At 42.2% G+C, this 18,560-nt stretch overlaps 2 protein-coding genes and 1 long non-coding RNA gene across 4 annotated transcripts in view; 2 read left to right on the plus strand and 1 right to left on the minus strand.

Moving 5' to 3' along the window:
• The window catches only part of Eif2ak1 (eukaryotic translation initiation factor 2 alpha kinase 1), a 37,766-nt gene that overhangs the window by 17,331 nt on the left and 1,875 nt on the right, over nt 1-18,560 (plus strand). Inside the window, exons 8-14 of the mRNA XM_027413593.2 lie at nt 1,132-1,189; nt 1,855-2,179; nt 4,775-4,886; nt 6,926-7,026; nt 14,629-14,743; nt 14,895-14,977; nt 16,829-17,062. Of these exons, the coding sequence (XP_027269394.1) occupies nt 1,132-1,189; nt 1,855-2,179; nt 4,775-4,886; nt 6,926-7,026; nt 14,629-14,743; nt 14,895-14,977; nt 16,829-17,062 (1,028 nt within the window). The remainder of the gene's footprint in view (nt 1-1,131; nt 1,190-1,854; nt 2,180-4,774; nt 4,887-6,925; nt 7,027-14,628; nt 14,744-14,894; nt 14,978-16,828; nt 17,063-18,560) is intronic.
• Ankrd61 (ankyrin repeat domain 61) lies at nt 8,468-13,890 on the minus strand. Of its 2 annotated transcripts, none has more exons than XM_027413595.2 (3): nt 13,042-13,890; nt 11,431-11,528; nt 8,468-9,508 (listed from the first exon to the last, which is right to left on the minus strand). In XM_027413595.2, exons 1-3 carry the CDS (start codon nt 13,255-13,257, stop codon nt 8,563-8,565), a joined length of 1,260 nt encoding a protein of 419 aa, XP_027269396.1. In that variant the 5' UTR covers nt 13,258-13,890; the 3' UTR covers nt 8,468-8,562. The 2 variants fall into 2 exon arrangements, with proteins under 2 accessions (XP_027269396.1, XP_027269395.1); XM_027413594.2 differs by having other exon boundaries at nt 11,431-11,531.
• Nucleotides 8,685-14,088, plus strand: LOC118238644. Its single transcript, XR_004769473.1, has 2 exons — nt 8,685-8,771; nt 13,856-14,088. It is a non-coding gene; the product is annotated as an uncharacterized LOC118238644 (long non-coding RNA).

Below are 18,560 nucleotides of genomic sequence, written 5' to 3' on the forward strand. Positions count from 1 at the left end.
TCTTATCTCAGCCTGCTGAGGACTGAGATTCCAAGCATGTGCTTGTACACACGGCTTTAATTTCTTCTTAGGTTTTTGTTTTTTGTGGTGGTGTTTTTTGTTTGTTTGTTTTGGTTTTTTTTTTTTATTATTATTATTGCAAAGGATTGAACATGCTAGGCAAGCATTCTCCTACTGAGCTATCCCCAGCTCCAGGTTTTTCACTTTTAAATCGTCAGGAGGTGCTGGGAAATGGTTCAGTTGGTAAAATGCCTGCCTTGTAAGCAGGAGGACCTGAGTTTGGATCCCTGGCAATCACACAAAAAGACACTGCAGTGTGCATTCCCAGCCCAGCACTGGGGATCCCTGGAGTCGATTGGCTAGCCAGCCTCACCAAGTTGATGAGTTTCAGATTCAATGAGAGACTTTGTCTAAAAAAATAAGGTAAAGAAAGACAACAAGACGTCGATCTCTGTTCTCCATAGGCATGTGCAGCACACATACACACGAACACTCACATGCATACACCCACATGAAGCCAAATATCACCATATAGACACACACACAAATGGGAGGAGTTGGTAGAAGAGTATTTTATAGAAAAAAATATTTAACATTCAAATTACAGCTCAAGATTATTAGAACATAAGCTTGCTTTAAAGATTTTGTGTGTGTGTGTGTGGTGTGTGTGTGTGGGGGGGGTGTTTGAGTATATGTATGTGTATCATGTTTATGTGGTGCCCATGGAACCCCAAAGAGGGATTCAGATGTCCTAAAACTAGAGTTACAGATGTTTGTAAGCTGCCTGATGTGGGTGCTGGTAACTGAACTCAAGTGCTCTTAAGTGCTAAGCTATTGCTCCAGCCCCAGCTCACTCACTGTTTGCCTGGGTTTCTTTTCTCTACAGCAGAACTGAGGCTGAGCCCAGGAGGTCCTTCAAACCTAATGTTTACTGTCACCTCTCCAGAACCTTTGATGATTCCTGGTGCCTGGAACTATGTCTCTGTAGTTACTGGAGTGGCCCCGTTTCTTAAACTCGTTTTTGTCCCTTTTGATTTGCAGCTTCATTTGTCTGTATATTTTAGTTCTGAATTTGACTATACATTGAAAATCATGGCTGCTTACAGATGTTTGTGTTTTTCTGTTTGGCAGACAGAGTTCCCATTCAACTGCCCTCTCTTGAAGTGCTGTCAGAGCATGAAGGGAACAGGTATGTGTATTGGTGTTACTTGTGTACATAAACCATTATTTTCTATCATCTGTAGTGACTTGCTTTTGTCATTGCTACTAGGAACTTGGGAGGAGTGTTGTAGACTTTCTTTTTTGCTTATGCTTATTGTCTTTTTATATCTTTTTGTTGTTTTGCTTATTTTCTCTACAAAATACTAAGTTACTTTGTCCTGTCATAGTTTTATTTACTTTAATTGACTTATTTGGTACAGGGTCTTGCTATGCAGCTTGCATTGATCTTTGTAGCCCAGGCTAGCATCAAACTTGACAATCCTCCTGCCTCAACTTCCTGGGTCTTGGGATCATATATGTGTACCACCATACTGGCCCTTTGTCAATATTTTAAATCAAAGTTAATGCTAGACAGATTTGATACTATTTTTTTTTTTTTTAATTTAAGACAGAGTTTCAGGTAGCCCAGGCTTGTCTAGAACTTGCTATGTAGCTGAGGATGGCCTTGACTACTGATCCTCCTGCCTTCACCTCCCAGTGCTTCGATGCTGGGAACTGAGATTACAGGCATATGCCGAAAATGGTACCTGCCTGGTACCATTCTTTAGAATTTGTAAGGTTCATCCTAGCTTGAAAGAACAATTTTGATACTCTTGTCATTCACACTCGCTTTGTGTTACTGTTTATTTCTAGAGATCAAGGTGGTGTTAAAGATAATGAGAGCAGCTCCTCCATTATATTTGCTGAACTCACCTCAGAAGAAGAAAAAGCTCTTGGCAAACCTGACATTAAAAATGAGAATAACAACCTGGTGAGCTACACTGCTGACTTAGTGATCAGGAACAGCAGTGAATTTGAGTCGTCCGTTGAACTCCAAGAAAATGGCCTGACTGATTTGTCTATCAGACCAGTTGTCAAGCATCAGCTGCCACTTGGGCATAACTCGGACTTGGAAGGAAATTTTACATCCTCGGATGAGTCTTCTGAAGGCATTCTGAACTTGCTGGAACAGACAGAGGTAGTGTGCTTTCCTAGAGCCGGCTAAGGTGTTCACCCACCCACAGCTGTGTAAGGGGTTTGCCTGTGTGTGGTGTCTTTCTTCCTCAGCTGATGTCTGGCGCTGCTCCATCTTTCCATGTTGTTTTCTTCTGTTTAGTCTCATGGACTCAGTGTGGTCCCTTAGCTGTATGGTATTTTTCCAGTTTGGGTCATCCCCTTTCCCCCACTTCACACAGGGTTTCACATAGCCCAGGCTGACCTGGAATGATCTGTATTAGTCCACTATGATCTTGAACTTCTGATCCTCCTGCGTCTACCTCTAAGATGATGGAATTCCAAGTGTGCATTACCACACAGTTTATGCAGTTCTGAGAATCAAACCCAGGGCTCAGTGCATGCTGGCAAGCACTCTACTAATCCATCCCAACCTGACTGTAAGGCCTTAGTAGTCAGCCTTCCTCATTCACTTATCTTCTAGTAACCTTTTACTGATCTTCCCATTGGATCAATGCACCCCTAGATAGTCACCATCTATTTCTAGTATATGTTAGCATCATACCGTAAATATTGACATATTCATGCAGAACAATTTTCTATTTTTGGAGTGTGACTTTTGGTGATTTCTGTAATATTACCAGGTCAGTTGTCAGCAAACTTACTGTGGTTAAGTTTGCTAATAGGCTCTTCAGACTCTCACCAGTATTGTGTTTAAAAACCTACAACAGGTCGGGTGGTGGTGGTGCATGCCTTTAATCCCAGCCCTAGGGAGGCAGAGGGCAGGCCGATCTCTGTGAGTTGGAAATCAGCCTGGTCTACAAGACCTATTTCCAGGACAGCCTCCAAAACTACAGAGAAACCCTGTCTCAAAAATAAATAAATAAATAAATAAATAAATAAAAATAAACAAACAAAAAAACTAGAACATTGGGGCTAGAGAGATAGCTCAGTTGCCATATAAGCCTGACCTGAATTTGATCCCCAGAACTTGGGTATAGTGGTGTACACTTGTAATCCCAGCACTGGGAAGGTTGAAGAGAGGTGGATCCCTGGGGCTCACTGGCCAGCCTATCTATCCTAACTGATAAATCCTATACCCCCGAGAGAGACCCTGTCTCTAAAAACAAGATGGACAGCCCCCAAGAATAGCACTTGGGATTGAATTCTGGCCTCCACATAAACATGCATCCTGCATACATGCATGAACATTCATGGCACCCCATATATGCACACACAAAACTTGAACATTCATGAAGTCTACGTGACAGATTACAGTCTGTCAGGGTAGGGTTGAAAATCTGTATGTGGAAAAATAATTCTTACGAAAGTAAGTGTGTGTGTGTGTGTGTGTGTGTGTGTGTGTGTGTGTACGCTTTTTTAAATGGAACATTTTTCTTAATGCTGAATTCGGTTGGCTGCAGTAAGCTTACTTTTTTTTTTTTTTTTGGTTTTTCGAGACAGGGTTTCCCTGTGGCTTTGGAGGCTGTCCTGGAACTAGCTCTTGTAGACCAAGCTGGTCTCGAACTCACAGAGATCCACCTGCCTCTGCCTCTCGAGTGCTGGGATTAAAGGCGTGCGCCACCAACGCCCAGCCTTACTGTTCTCTTTGCTAACACTGTAGTTGGATTTTCCTTTGGGCTGCTGGCTCACAGATAAGCTCAGCCTTAGCTTAGGCTTGTCCACCAGCTCTTAAAACTTAAATTAACCCATTTATTTTAATCTGCATTCTGCTCATTACCTCATCTCTCCATACTGCTTCCCCTGCTTCTGACTGGTGACTCCTCCTTCTTCAAGTTCTCCTTCTGCCTGGAAGTTCTTTACCTCCTGCCAAGCTATTGGCTATTCAGCTTTATTATGCCAGTCACAACAATGCATTCTCATACAGTGTACAAATATCCCACAAGACACAGTGTAAAGAAGTCAACTGCCTCAATTACTTTTTTATTGATGTGATAAGACACCATGAGCAAGGAAACTCATAGAAGAAAAAGTTTATTTGTAGCTCACAGTTTTAGAGGGTTGGAGTCCATAACCTTCATGGCAGGGAGCTGTCATCAGGTAGGCAGGCAGGGTGCAGGAGCAGTAGTAGAGATCTCACCATTTTGTTTTGTTTTTTAATTACAAATAGATTTTTTTAAATTATATTCTGATTACTGTTTCCCCTCCCCCAACTCCACACCCACCCAAATGCACACCCTCTCTGTCTCAGTAGAATACAAACAGACATATAAAAAAATAAGATGGGAAGGAGGGGAGGGAGAGGGAACTGGGATTGACATGTAAAACAAGCTTGTTTGTAATTATATTTTAAAAAATGGAAGGAAAAAAAAAGAATAAAAATGCAGCTTTCTCAGGTTAAAAAAATAATAATAATATCAAGTGAAAACAAGCTAGCATAGGTTACTCAGGGTTTTTTGCATGCTAAGCAAAGCACTTTACCAACTGAGCCTCATCTCCAGCCTCAGGCTACTCTATTGATCCCTGTTAATCATTTTCCTTTAGGAGACTTTAGGCCACAGTTAGTCATGGTGTTTGACCTAACATAGGCCAGGGAATATTTGCTGACAAATGAAGAATATGAGACGTGGCAGATGGAAGCATGCTGTGTGTCTTCTAGGTTCGGTACCACCTGATGTTGCACATCCAGATGCAGCTGTGTGAGCTCTCCCTGTGGGACTGGATAAGTGAGAGGAACAAGCGGAGCCAGGAGTACGTGGATGAAGCTGCTTGTAAGTACCATCTGCAAATCTGTTTATTTCATTATTTGTCAGAACCAACTATGAATTTGGTAGTTATCTGTGTTGGTATTGGTGATGGTTGATGTTTCTTGTCAACTTGACAGGATTTAGAATCACCTGGATTTATTCTGACATACCTGTGAGGGATTATATAGGGTAGGTTAGCCTCTGGATGGATATGCCTATAGGGGATTATCTTGATTAGGCAGGCAGTGTGGGAAGTCCTGCCCACTGTAGGTGGCACCTTTCTCTGGATTGTGACCCTGGACTATATGACAGAGAGAAAGTAAGCTGCCTGATTGTATTCGTTCATTGCTTTCCGACTTCTGACTGGCAGTATGTAACCAGTGACTTCAAGCTCCTGCCATGTTGGCATTCCTGTGATGGACTGTGGGCTGAAATAAGCCTTTTCTCCCTTGAGTTGCTTTTATCAGGGCTTTTTAATGATGGTAAGGGGAAAAGAAACAAAGACAGTATTTAAATAGTAATATAGAATTTAGATCATTAATGTTTGGATAGAAATTTTTTGGTGTATATATGTACATGTTTGTGTGGGTATATGAACATTTGCATGTATGTGTAGACTAGTGATTGGTTTTAGGTGTCTTCCTCAGTCATTCCCACCTTATTTTTGAGGCTGTGTGTCTTCATTGAACCTGGAGCTCACTGATTTAGTTGGGTTGGCTGGCCAGTGAGCTCCAAAGCTCTGCCCGCCTTGAAGTACCTGACAAGCCCTTCTGAAACAGTAGTGTCCTTAGAGACAGAAAAGACTGAAAATGTGTCTCTAGCCAGAGGAATTATGGAAATGACAGTTGGGATTGCAGACATAGACCAATCATGCCTGCCCTTGTTTTTGGGCTCTTACTGTAGCCATTTGGTTGATGGCGTATACCTTCAATCCTAGGACTTGAGGTTGAAGTAAAAGGCAGTCTTGAGTTCCAGGCTACAAAATGAGACTCTTTCTTCAACAATAAACAAAAGGTGTTGGTGAGATAGCTCATGGTAAAGTTGTTTATCCCCTAAGCCTGACAATCTGAGTTGGGTCCCTTGGACCCGCATGGTAGGAGAAAACTAACCCCACAGGTTGCCCTGACCTTCACACATGCTCGTGGCATATGTATACACATAATAAAATTTTAAAAATCAAACCCTACAACCCCTCCTTTCTATTATCATGTTACTAAACTTGTTAGGAAAAGTCCTTAATTTTTTTTTTTTTTTTTAGTTGTTATTTTAGTACAGGGCATCCAAACTTTGGACATTGTAATATGACATTCGTTTCTACAAATGTGTTGGGCTGCATTCATAACTATCTTTGGATGTATGCGTCAATGGGCCTCAGGCTGGATGTGTCTTAAAACCATTGAAAACCACTCCACTATCTAAGTGAACTGTTTATCTCTCCTGTATTCTTCATTAATCAGTCATTTTTACCAAATCTGATAAATAATGGATAGAAGCTTATACTGTGAACAAAATGTATCTTCCCCAACCTCCTTTTAAGGAATTGGGTCTCACTGCGTAGTTTAGGTTGACCTAGAACTAGAGGTGGTCCTCTTTCTACCACCTCTCAAGTGTTAGATTATAAACATGAGCTGCTGTGCCTGGGTAATTTATGTTTTTTTCTTACTTAGTCCAGTGTTTGTAATGATGTCTTAATCCACTGTGGGCTAGGACAGTAGATTAGCCTTAGACTCCAGTATGTTAAGGGTCAAAGAATTTTGAAGCTGTAATTTAGTCACTTAATACCACCTGGTAATTGTTTAGAAAGTCATTAATATGAAGTTTCTGACTGAGCTTAATTCCTTTTTGGAAACACGGTGTTAATGTTGGCTTTCAGTCTGTGATGTTTTCTCTTTGCTAGCAAAGAATCCTTCCTCCTTAGTTCTGTGTTTTAGAACATTCTGTAGTGTTTGACTGTTGAAGTGTCCAAGATTAATTAGTTGAGAACTTTTAACATTTAGATGTTAATGCCATTTAATTAGTGCAAAGAAATAGGGATATGAAACCATTTGTTTTTAAAATTCCAGGTCCCTACGTTATGGCCAGTGTTGCAACGAAAATTTTTCAAGAATTGGTGGAGGGTGTCTTTTACATACATAACATGGGCATAGTCCACAGAGATCTGAAGGTAAGCCAGACTACTCCATTTGTGAGCACAGCAGTGGTGTCTTACAGGGATAACTTGATGTGGGTTCATGGAATACACTGAGGTGACATACTCTCATTCTTCTGTTTAGTAGGTTGTTATTGCTGTCCTGTAAATTGTTATTCCAGAAGTCCAGAACTCTTAGAGTCAAAATAGTGCTTGTTGTGTAAGCATGAGGGCTTGACTTTATATCTCCAGAATCTGCCTGGAAATTCAGCCAGGTGCAGCAGCATGTGTGTATAAATAATCTCAGTGCTGGGGAAGCAGAGACAAGAGGACTCCTGGGCTTCACTGGCTGTTCAGTCAAGTGGATTAGTTGAGGATGCCCAATGTCAACTTTTGGCCTCTGTATACATAAACACACATGTGTACATCCCTCCCCAAACCACTCCCATACTTAAAGAGAAATCCTAAATTGAATTTGAAAACAGTAATTTGGGGTCATTTGAATATTGGCTTGAAGTATGAAAACAGTAGGTGTACATGTACTGATAACTAATATAATAGGTGATGGTAAATATACTCTGTGTTGGCAGAAGTGGTCATAAGTTATTGTAGCCCTAGAGATTAAAATCTGTTTCCAGGAGATGATTTGTTTTGGTTTTTTGGGTTTTGTTTTGTTTTTGTTTTTGTTTTTTCTTTTAAAGGCTGCTGCTGCTGGTAGTGGTGGCATCGGCAGCATCAACCTTTAATCACATTGCTTGGGAGGCAGAGGCACGTGGATCTCTGTGAGTTTCAGGCCAGCCTGGTCTACAGAATGAGTTCTTGGGCAGCCAGAGCTGTACAAAGAAAAACCCTTTCTTGAAAAAAAGAAAAATAACAACAACAAAAAATCCACCCAGCACACATACCTTTTGTCCCAGAGCACAGGAGGCTGAGGCAAGTCTAGAGCTCTTTGGGCCTCTGTAGTAAGTCATGTCTCAAGGACCCAAACTAAAACCAAACCCCCAAACCCCTCAAACCAAACCACAATGAAAATACAATTCTAGCAGACAGGATGATCAGTTAGCTTGAGGTTAGCCTGGACTATATAGTGAGAGCTTGTCTCATAAAACCAAAATAAACCACCCCATAAAACAAGGAGAAAACTCCGAGGGGACTCTTTTAGTTTTAATTCATAAAAGACTATCAAGGAGCCAGACAGTGGTGGTGTACACCTTTAATCCTAGCTGTTGGGAGGCAGAGGCAGGTGGATAACCATGAGTTTGAGGCCATCCTAGTCTACAAGAGCCAGTTCCAGGACACCTAGGGCTACTTGCAGAGAAACCCTGTCTCAAAAAAAAAAAAAAAAAAAAAAAAAAGGTTAAAATATACTTTCTTTTTTGCTTTTTGGCTGACAAATCTTAAAGCAATTAGCCTACTTTTCAGGCCAAAATTAAATATGAGAAAGGCATCTAAATGAAAACTTAGAAGACAATAAAAGTTATTTTGTGCAAGTCACTTTAATTTTTTTGCAATGTAAAATGAAGTTCAAGTGACATGTCTAGCCAGAAAACACAGTTTGAGTTGCTGAGGTTCTCATTTCATGAGGTAGTCGAAATCATAAAAGGTGTATATGGAGTTCCATAGCTTCCCAGGGAGATGTTGCTTCAGGTAGAATTTGTACTTCTCACCGAAAACATTTCTGATGTTTCTCTTACAGATGTCCTCTAAGGATAAAGGTTTTTTCGTTAAATTTATTAGAGTTTCCCTTAAGAACTGGAATTCTGGTTGCATGATTCCTGCAGGTAGAATCCCTTGCTTATTGCTCAGCCTTAAAGGGTAGGTATGATAAAGTAGCCTAGCCAGAAGCATTTCATCTCTGATATTGGACCTGCGCTGAAGGTACATATAAATTGGCGATTCCCCATTTCTTGTTAAAATGTTAGCATTTGCTTCAAATTCCAGCAAGAGATTGATTATTACCTCCCTGCCTCCAAAACATGCCTTGTGCAGAGCTGTTTGTCCCTGGTGGTCTTGGGCATTGACTTGGGCTCCATGATTTAGCAGCAGACGGATACAGTCCACCCCTGCTGCCAGCAGTTGGCCAGCTTTGCTTGATGCTGTGCACACTGCTAGCTTTAGAGCTGTGCTTCCAGTAGATGAGATGGCGAAGTTCACATCGGCCCCACAGGCAATAAGTGTCTCCACCATGTTTTTGTCCAGTTTTTCTGCAGCCATGTGGAGGGGTGTCATGTTGGCTTTGTTAATAGCATTGACCTGGGCACCATTTTGGGCCAAAAGGGAGAGAATTGGATAGGTCCCGTAGGTTATGGCCAGGTGGAGGGGTGAATGTTTTTTTCTGTTGCCTACCGGGGCATTAACTTGAGCTCCATGTTCACACAAAATACTCAGACACTTGACGGCATTGTTCTGAATGTCTGCCAGGATCTTTTGGATCTGAGTGTTCGGTTTGGCCCACGAGGCAGAAGTGATTGGCCAGTTTAGCAGCATTTGGTGAAGAGTGGTAAAGCCTTGATCATCCCTGGAAGGGATTTATCATAGGTTAAGCCAAGTACACTCCACAAAGGGATTCTCCATAAAGAGTTAACAATCAGGAAGGCAACATTGACTGCAAGTAACACCTATTAACTCATTCAATCTCTCTCTCTCTCTCTCTCTCTCTCTCTCTCTCTCTCTCTCTGTGTGTGTGTGTGTGTGTGTGTGTGTGTGTGTGTGTGTGTGTGTACACTCAGGTGCATATGAACTTGTTTATATATATGTGGAGGCCAAATGTCAAGGTTAAGTGTATTTCTTGATTGTTCTCCACCTTATTTTTTGAGACAGGCCTCTTGACTGAATCTGGAACTCATTGATTCGGCTAGACTGACTAGCAAGTGAGCTCTGGTGATCCATGTGTCCCTTTTCCCACCCCACCCCCCCCAGCACTGGGGTTAGAAACCATGAGCTCCTGCACCCGGCTTTTACACAGGTGCTGGGGAGTGAGCTCAAGTCTTTTTTATGTTTGGGAGACAGGTGCTTTACCGACTCAGTTGTCTCCCTAAGCCGGTTAGTCATTTTAAACAAGTGTTGGCAGTCTGTATTGATGGATGTCTTAGGTTTTTTGGGTCTCTGCTGAGTGGGGCCTAGGTTCTTAGTGAAGCCTATTTAAGCTTGGTTGCTCCATCTGGGACTGTGGCCCCTTAAAGGCTGTCCCATGGTCATTTCTGTATCCCCAGAATCATGCATGGCTCTAGACTGACTCACTGAGTATTCAGTAAAAATGTGTGGACTTAGGTATGAACTATGAATATCCTAGAAGTGAACATTAAAGGGCCAGTACTCCCATTCACTCGGCTTCCTGCTTTGTCTGTTCTCTCCCTGGCACATGCACTCACAAGTGTAGGTGAGTCAATGGCAGGACTTGAATCTGGACGCCTGCATTTCTCTGAAGCCAGTTCCTCTTCACACCCTGCTCCAACCTTGGTGGAATGAGTGCGCTCTCATCTCAGGATTGCCTCCAAATGTCTTTGTTTGTGGCAGTGAAAAGGGAAGGTTTATCGTGAGAATTTGACTGCTTCCCAAGCATTAGGAGCTGGCATAAGTTCACCTAGACTTACCTGTGTGAGGGCCTAAGGCTGGGGCTAGGAAAAACAGCAGGGCATCTCAGCCTCCTGAGGGTATGCATAGTCTGGGATGGAAAGTAGGCAGGCTATAGAGCTAAACACACGCTGCTTGTGAGCAGTGTGGAAAGGTGTAGACGCTCATCCAGGGGCAGTGTGCTTTCTAGGGCAGGAAAGTGCCTTTGAGGAGCCCTGAGATAGAAGAAGTTCGTAGTTCAGGCTTAGACAGGCCAGCCATGGAGATTGGCCAAGCTGCAGCTGGTGGTACCAGAGAGGGTGCAAACATGATAGATCGGTGGATTTTCTGAGCAGGGTAAGGAGTGTACCCAGAAGTTGTATTATTTTTATATTGTATAATTCTTTGATTTATCCAAATGTAGTTATTGGGCCATAGGGTTCAAAAATCAGAGGTAAGAGTGTGAAGCAGATGAAGTGTGACCACTGGAGGTCGTACACAAGAAAGCCCATCATCTGTTTGTTTTTCCCTTTCTTATTTTTCATATTGTCAAATTTCCTGAGTGCTATAGTCCAGACTTAGTTGTTTTCTACAGCTGAGTCACTACTTCATGTGTTCATTTACCTGGCTGGTTAGTGTTCTCGTATTAGTCCCATGTTTTCAGTCTCTTACTTTGTCAGTAAAGTATGTTTCCTCCAAACAGAGTGGGACACATATCTGAATCTCTCTCTCTCTCTCTCTCTCTCTCTCTCTGAATCTCTCTCTGAATCTCTCTCTCTCTCTCTCTCTCTCTCTCTCTCTCTCTCTCTCTCTCTCTCACACACACACACACACACACACACACACACACACACCTCTTAGGCTTGATGGCACGTAGAGTTAACTTACCTTACTTCTGGGTCAGCCCCATGTTGTAACAGGCAAAGCAAACTTTGTGGCTTGCAGTATTCAGCGGCCAGGTGGATGGGGAGTATAGTGTAAGTCTGCTGCTGGGAAACCACAATGCATTACAAACAACATTGCTTACATGGTGCCTGCCACTCAGCCTGGCATAAAGGCACCATTCCTGGCTAAAGATTATCATTTTTCTGTTGCCCGTTCACCGCCCCCTTTTAAAATTTTATTTATTTTTATTTTATGTGCATTGGTGTTTTCCTACATGTATATTTGTATGAGGGTGTCAAATTCCCTGGAACTGGAGTTACAGACAGTTGTGAGCTGCTATGTGGGTGCTGGGAATTGAACCTGGGTCCTCTGGAAGAGCAGCCAGTGCTCTCAAACACTGAGCCATCTCTCCAGCCCCCTGTTGCTTGTTTTAAATGACCCAGAGCTGGTGAGTTTTAAATTATAAAATTGGTGTTTTAGAGCTGGGCACGCATGTTGGTGCACACCTGTATAAATAACCCTATAGTACCTGGATGGTAGAGGTGGGTCAGGAACGAAAGGCCATCTTTGGCTCCATGTATCCTGCCCATGCCCCAAATAAGTATGAATTCTCAAAGCAGTAGAAATAACACAAAGCTTTGAAAATTAATTCCTAAAAAAGAACTCTTGGTTTCAGCTGGGTGGTGGTGCCACACGCCTTAATCCCGGCACTCAGGAGGCAGAGGCAGGCAGATCTCTGTGAATTCGAGACCAGCCTGATCTACAAGAACTAGTTCCAGGACAGCCTCCAAAGCCACAGAGAAACCCTGTCTCAAAAAAACAAAACAAAACAAAAAAAAAACAAAAAAAGGAAAAAGAAAAAAGAACACTTGGTGTAAAGGATGTAAAGTAGCAAATTGCTTTGAAATAATTTAGTCCTTAAATTAACCCACAAGTTGACTAACAAAAACATGCTTTCTTTTTGGAAAAAGAAAGCTAATTACAAAAGCAGTAATCAAGCAGCCTTGGCTCACTCCGTAAACCCAGCACGTGTGAGGCAGAGACCCAAGGATTGTTGCATGCTTTAGGTCAGCTTGGGTAAGTTAGTGAGTTCTAGACCAGCCTGGACTATAGACTAAGACCCTGCCTCAAACCAAATAAAATGAAACCATTGTCCTTTAAAAACCTAGTAAAGTGTGTATCAGAAGTGAAAACTAATTCACTTACATGATGTAATTCCTGTGGGTGTATTTTGAGAGGATGGTGTTGCTTTCCTGCCAGCCACACAAGATGTTTTTCTCCATCCGTTTGTGTATGGTGAATGGAAGGAGGAGTTGGGTGCTGGACTTACATGTCATAAAGCCCTGAGGAGTTTAGGGAGTCCCCAGGGCATTGGGGGTTGTTTTTCCCAAATCCTCTAGCTGATATTTTGTTGTTTGTTTTGTTTTCTTGAGAGATCTCATTCTGTAACTTAAGCAAACCTAGAACTTCCTATATATCCCTGGCTAGAATTGAGCTTGAGGCAGTTCTCTTGCCTCAGCCTCCAATGTGCTGGAATTAGAAGGATGTACCAGCACTTCCAGCCCCATCGTTTTTTGTTTTTTTTTTTAAAGTGACTGAGAGAACAGGAAATACCTGGCTCAGAAGTCTTCTGTAGGTGGTAGGTTTGGCCACGATGGTCAAGGGCTGGTTGACAGGGTAGTCTCTGAGGAGTGTCTTGATTGTGTTACAGTCTTCCTTGATTATGGCCTCATAAAGTCTAGAGTGCAGTGCAGCAACTAAGCTGTCCTCCAGCAGTATGGCATTGTCAGCCACCAGGTCTCTGCTTCCCCTCTTGGTTATGTTCCCCATGAGAAAGTCTCTAGAGCAAGAGCTTATTAGGTGAGCCGATGCTGCTATGGAATCAGTTTTCCTCTCTTATGATGACGACCCATTCAGCTAAGTTCTAGAACTCTTCTAGAATTGTATTTGTCAACAGAATTGATTTCTATAATGGAACCAGCCCTCTTGAGGATTTGTTCTCTCATATACATGCCAAGTGCAAGCACAGTTTCTCAGCTTTTCTTCTCAGTTATTAAAAAAACAAACAACAAACAAAACAAAAACACCCAAACTGGCGTCTTACAGTTAAAATCATTTCCCCTTTCCCTTACGCATCAACTGTAATTCAGTCTAATAGGGCCAGTGAAATGGCTAGGGGTAAGATGCCTACCACCAAGCATGACAACCTGAGCTCTATCCTGAGACCCACATAGTGAGACTCCTGCAAGTTGTCCTCTGACCCTCATCCTCACACCATGGTATGCATGTATCTGAACAGTTTCTTAAGAAACAAAACTCTTAGCAGCACCAAAACAGAGTGGGTCATATATTAACACAAAAGTGAATTACATGTAAGAATGAAACTTTTAATGTTTTAATTTTAATAAAAATCTTTTCTCCCAATTAGATGGTAATATTGCTACTGCTGTGATTTGAAACATGGAGGTTGTAGCTGAGGATGGCCTTCACCTTTTGATCTTGCCACACCTCTAGTGCTATATGTGCAGACATGTGCTCCTTTATGGACTGCTGGAGTTAGAACACTGCTCATGCTAGCAAGCTCTCTGCCAGCCAAACTACTTCCCCTGCCCCTTCTAAGTTCTAATTTTTTAAAATAAAACTTGTTCCTGAGTGACCAGCCTTTTCAGTTTGGTGTGTGAGTATATATATGGTATGCTCATGTGCATGTGTGTGTGTAAAAGCCAGAGGATTATTTTTGTGTGGCCTACTCAATCACTCTCTACCTTATTCTCTTGATACAGGGTCTTTCACTGAACCTGGAGCTAGGAAGCTGATATAGCCAACAAGCCCCAGTGATCCTCTTTTATCTGTTCCGTATAATGCTGGGGTTAGAGACACTCCTGCAGCCACACTCAGCTTTTTAGTTGAATATTGGGGGCTTGAACTCAACTCCTCATGCTTGCAAAGCCAACACTCTACTCACTGAGCCACCTCTTTAGCCCAGCAACTTTTTGTTTGAGATAGGGTTTTGTTGTATACTCCTTGATGAATCAGGACTCTCGATGTAAACCTGACTCGTATCATACTCACATTGATCCTCATGCCTCTACCTCCCAAGTTCTGGCATTACAGGTGTGAGCCTCCACATCTGGTAGTTCTTAATACAAGTTTCCACATTTGTTTAAGAAATCAGAGTTGACTTTTTCTGTTTCTTTGTAGCCTAGAAATATTTTTCTTCATGGCCCTGATCAGCAAGTAAAAATAGGAGACTTTGGTCTGGCCTGTGCAGACATCATACAAAAGAGCTCAGACTGGACCAGCAGAAATGGGAAGGGTAAGTATTTTGTCTCTTGCATGGCCTTACATACAGAGACTCATAGAACTTTCTTAGTAAAGCTCAAATGCCAAAAGGCAACTGTTCCCTCAGGAGCTGCCGTGCTCTGCTCACATCACAGTAAGTAGCTTAATGGCCTTCTCAATTGTAGGAACACCGACACACACGTCCAGAGTGGGGACTTGTCTGTATGCATCGCCTGAACAGTTGGAAGGATCTGAGTATGATGCCAAGGTAGTCTTTGTTTTCACCCTTCCCTGAATTTGTCAAGGTGTTAGAACAAGGAGAACAGTAAGTACAGTTCTGTGACACAGGTGTTCCAGGCAGAGTTGAGTCCTGCAGGTGATCTGCCAGGGCAGACTGCCCCAGTATTCGAGAGCAACTAAATAATGAAAATCCATAAATAAAATTCCCTTTTCAGTCGTGTGTGTTGCCCTTTAGGCTTCTTAACTATTTCAGAATCCATAGATGTCATTAAATGTTGAAGTCTGTCTTCCCTTTAAAATGTCACCATTCACCACAGAAGTAGACATCATCAGCCTTTCATCCTTCTGATGTCAAGCTTAGGTAAGCAGATGGTACTGGGAAGTGTGCCATCTGACTAACCCTGAAAAAGAATAGAGACACTAGAAAGTTTTAACCCTCTTTGTACCTTGAAAAATGTTAAATGCCTTTTCAGTTTCATTTTCAACTTTTAAAAAATTCTACATTTTCCCCTAGTACTTTACTTGCTTTTATTTTTTTGTGGTGCTAAGGAGTGAAACCAGAGTCTTTGCATGTCCTGGTCAAGTATTCTGCCACTGAGCCATGTTGCAAGTTCCTTAAAAAATTTTTTTGTTTGTTTTGGTTTTTTGAGACAGAGTTTCTCTGTGTAGCCTTGGCTAACCTGGAACTCTCTAGACCAGACTGGCCTTCAACTCTCAGAGATCCTTCTACCTCTGCCTTCAGATTGCTGGGACTAAAGTCATGTGCCACCTCTGCCTGGCTCCTTTTTACTTTTTTAAGAAATGGTCTTCAAGGCCCAGCCTTGCTTCTAACTCATGATCTTCCCACCCCAGTCTCCTAAATGCTGGGATTACAGGCATGTGCTGCCATTTCTGATTTTTTTTTCTTTTGGCTTTTCAAGACAGGGTTTCTCTGTGTAGCTTTAGAGTGTGTCCTGGTACTTGCTCTGTAAACCAGGCTGGTCTGGAACTCACTAAGATTCACCTGCCTCTGCCTCCCAAGTGCTGGGATTAAAGGCATGCGCCACCATACCCAGCTTCTGATTCCTAAACTAAACCCCTTTCCAATATAGCAGCCTAGTCAATGATCTTTTTGATGAATCATTGTTTTTCAGTGACTGGAAAATAGTTGCCAGAAGAATTCATTGCTGTCCTTAAGAGCCTATCTTCCTAATAAACTCCTTTTAGAGAAAATAGAACAGATTTTATGCAGTTTATAAACATTAACAAGAATGCTTAGACTAGAGAGCTGGCTCAGCAGTTGAGTGTTTTTGCTGCTGTCTCAGAAGACCAGAGTTTGGTTCCCAGCACCCACATCAGCCTGCTTACAGCCCTGTGGAAATCCACTTGCAAGGCATCTATCTTATGCCCTCTTCTGGCTTCTGTGGGCAACCTCACATATATGGCACCCACTCACATAAAAAGAGTGCTCAATTATGAGTAGAGGTAGAGGCTAGCCTAAGTAGGACCTGGTGATAGTCTCCTGTTGCTAATACTAGGAATTGTGTGAGTTTAGTCATTTTGCTTGGGTCACTCTGTCAGGTCTAGATTATTGTGGGAAGATACCCCTGTTGTATTGACTGTCCTGTCTGTTGGGAGCCATCCCTGCCCTTTATCCAGCCATTGTCCTCCAAGGCCATGTATGCCCTCTCTGGGTATAAAAGGGATGGATTCATGAAATCCCAGACATGTCTTACCTGAGGCAGAATTTGCTGTTGAAGCAGGAGACACCTGCTGTGTTCCCTTTGCAGATACTCTAAAGCCTCATTCTTGGACATCCTTACTTGGGAGGCTATGTTGTTATAAGTGCTCTCCTAACTTTATAACATACCTTTGCATGCCCATTTTTCCACCTCTGCAGTCAGATATGTATAGCTTGGGTGTGATCCTGCTGGAGCTTTTTCAGCCATTCAGGACAGAAATGGAGCGAGCAACAGTCTTAACAGGCATAAGGACTGGTCGGATACCCGAATCCCTCAGTAAAAGGTGTCCGGTACAAGCTAAGTATATCCAGCTCCTAACTGGGAGGAACGCGTCACAGAGGCCATCTGCTCTTCAGCTGCTGCAGAGTGAACTTTTCCAGACAACTGGAAATGTATGTAACATTTTTCTTAGTTACTGAACATTCACTTTGGGTTGGGTTATCTATGATGCCAAGAGCTTGCTTATTTATCGACAGGTCTCACACTATAGCCCAGGTTGACCTTGAACTCAGCAATCCTCTCTCACCCTTGTGAGTTCTAGTATTAAAGATGTGAGCTATCAACTCCAAGAGCTGTAGGTAAGCTTATCAGCTCACAACTCTGAGGCTGATATTGCTAATCTCCCTTTCACAGATGAGGAAGACTTAACGAATTTAAGTAATTGGTCTTATAGTGACAGATACTGTTATTAAGTGCAGTATTGTCATTATTTAGAAACCTAGCTGTCTGTCTTGAATCCTGTTAACTCCCAGGCTGTTCTGTATGTTAGAAATGCCTTCCCAGAAGCCTCCCCTGGATTGGTAAGATGGCTCAGCAGATAAAGTATTTGACAGGCAAGCCTGACACCCCAAGTTGGATTCCCTAGCATCTGTGGAAAGGTGGAGAGAACACACCATCCCAGAATTTTCCTCCAACCCCCCCATATATGGTCCATGGCATGTCTACCTCCACTCAATCATAAACACACACCTAATAATAATAAAAATAAAACCCTGTCCTGTATTAGGGGCAGATTATTTCACACCACAGCAGTACAGATCTTCAAACCAGCAGCCTTGTTTCATGGTAGCCAATGAAATCTAACTCTTCTTTTCATGCTGAGGAAAATATGAAACTCAAAATAGAATTTGTTTCAGTCATGAATTCCATTTCACAAATATTTGAGTTTTAGGGTTTATGGAAACAGGGAACTGTGTGTATAGACTTAACTATTCTAAGAGTTTCAGGTACTGAATTTATAGGCATATCCATAGTCCAGGTAAGTGATGGCACACTGCCAACCAGCTGTTTTAAATGTAATCTAGGCTATAGTTTCTTTTCTGTCTTCATCTTGCTAAGTCGGGAGAAAGGTTTTATTTTTTCCTTCCTAACCAGGAATTTTTCCAAACAGTTATAATAGACTCAGTAGTAAAAGGGGCAGTGATTCTAAGCAGGCATGGACAGTATTGGTAGGCATGACCTCTGCATATCTTTCAGCATGCCACTGTCTGAAACTGGCTTTCTCCTACTATATGGCTATGGTGCCAAGACAGTGTTTCCTCTACATATGGAAATGGAAACAGATGATTCATCCTTTTCTTGCTCTAGAAACCTATGGTTTCATTAAAGGTTGGTTCAAGATGATATAACAACAGAAGTACATGTACAAAGTTTACACTTGAGAACCATGGAACCAAGTTACAAATGTGTTTGTGTGTGTAGATATATATTGTACACATATGTTTTAACTAGGTTACAGTTCTGTGTTGGACCATATTCATAGCTAGCCACAGCCTTATTGTCAGTCACATGTGGCCCAGGGGCCCTAGGTTTATCCTGGATGCCTAATGCTACTCAAAGTATGGTCTCTAACCAGCAGCCAGCCCACCAACAGCTAGAATCTGCATTTAA

Source organism: Cricetulus griseus, chromosome 4 (assembly GCF_003668045.3).
Source record: "Cricetulus griseus strain 17A/GY chromosome 4, alternate assembly CriGri-PICRH-1.0, whole genome shotgun sequence".
Classification (NCBI taxonomy): Eukaryota; Metazoa; Chordata; class Mammalia; order Rodentia; family Cricetidae; genus Cricetulus; species Cricetulus griseus.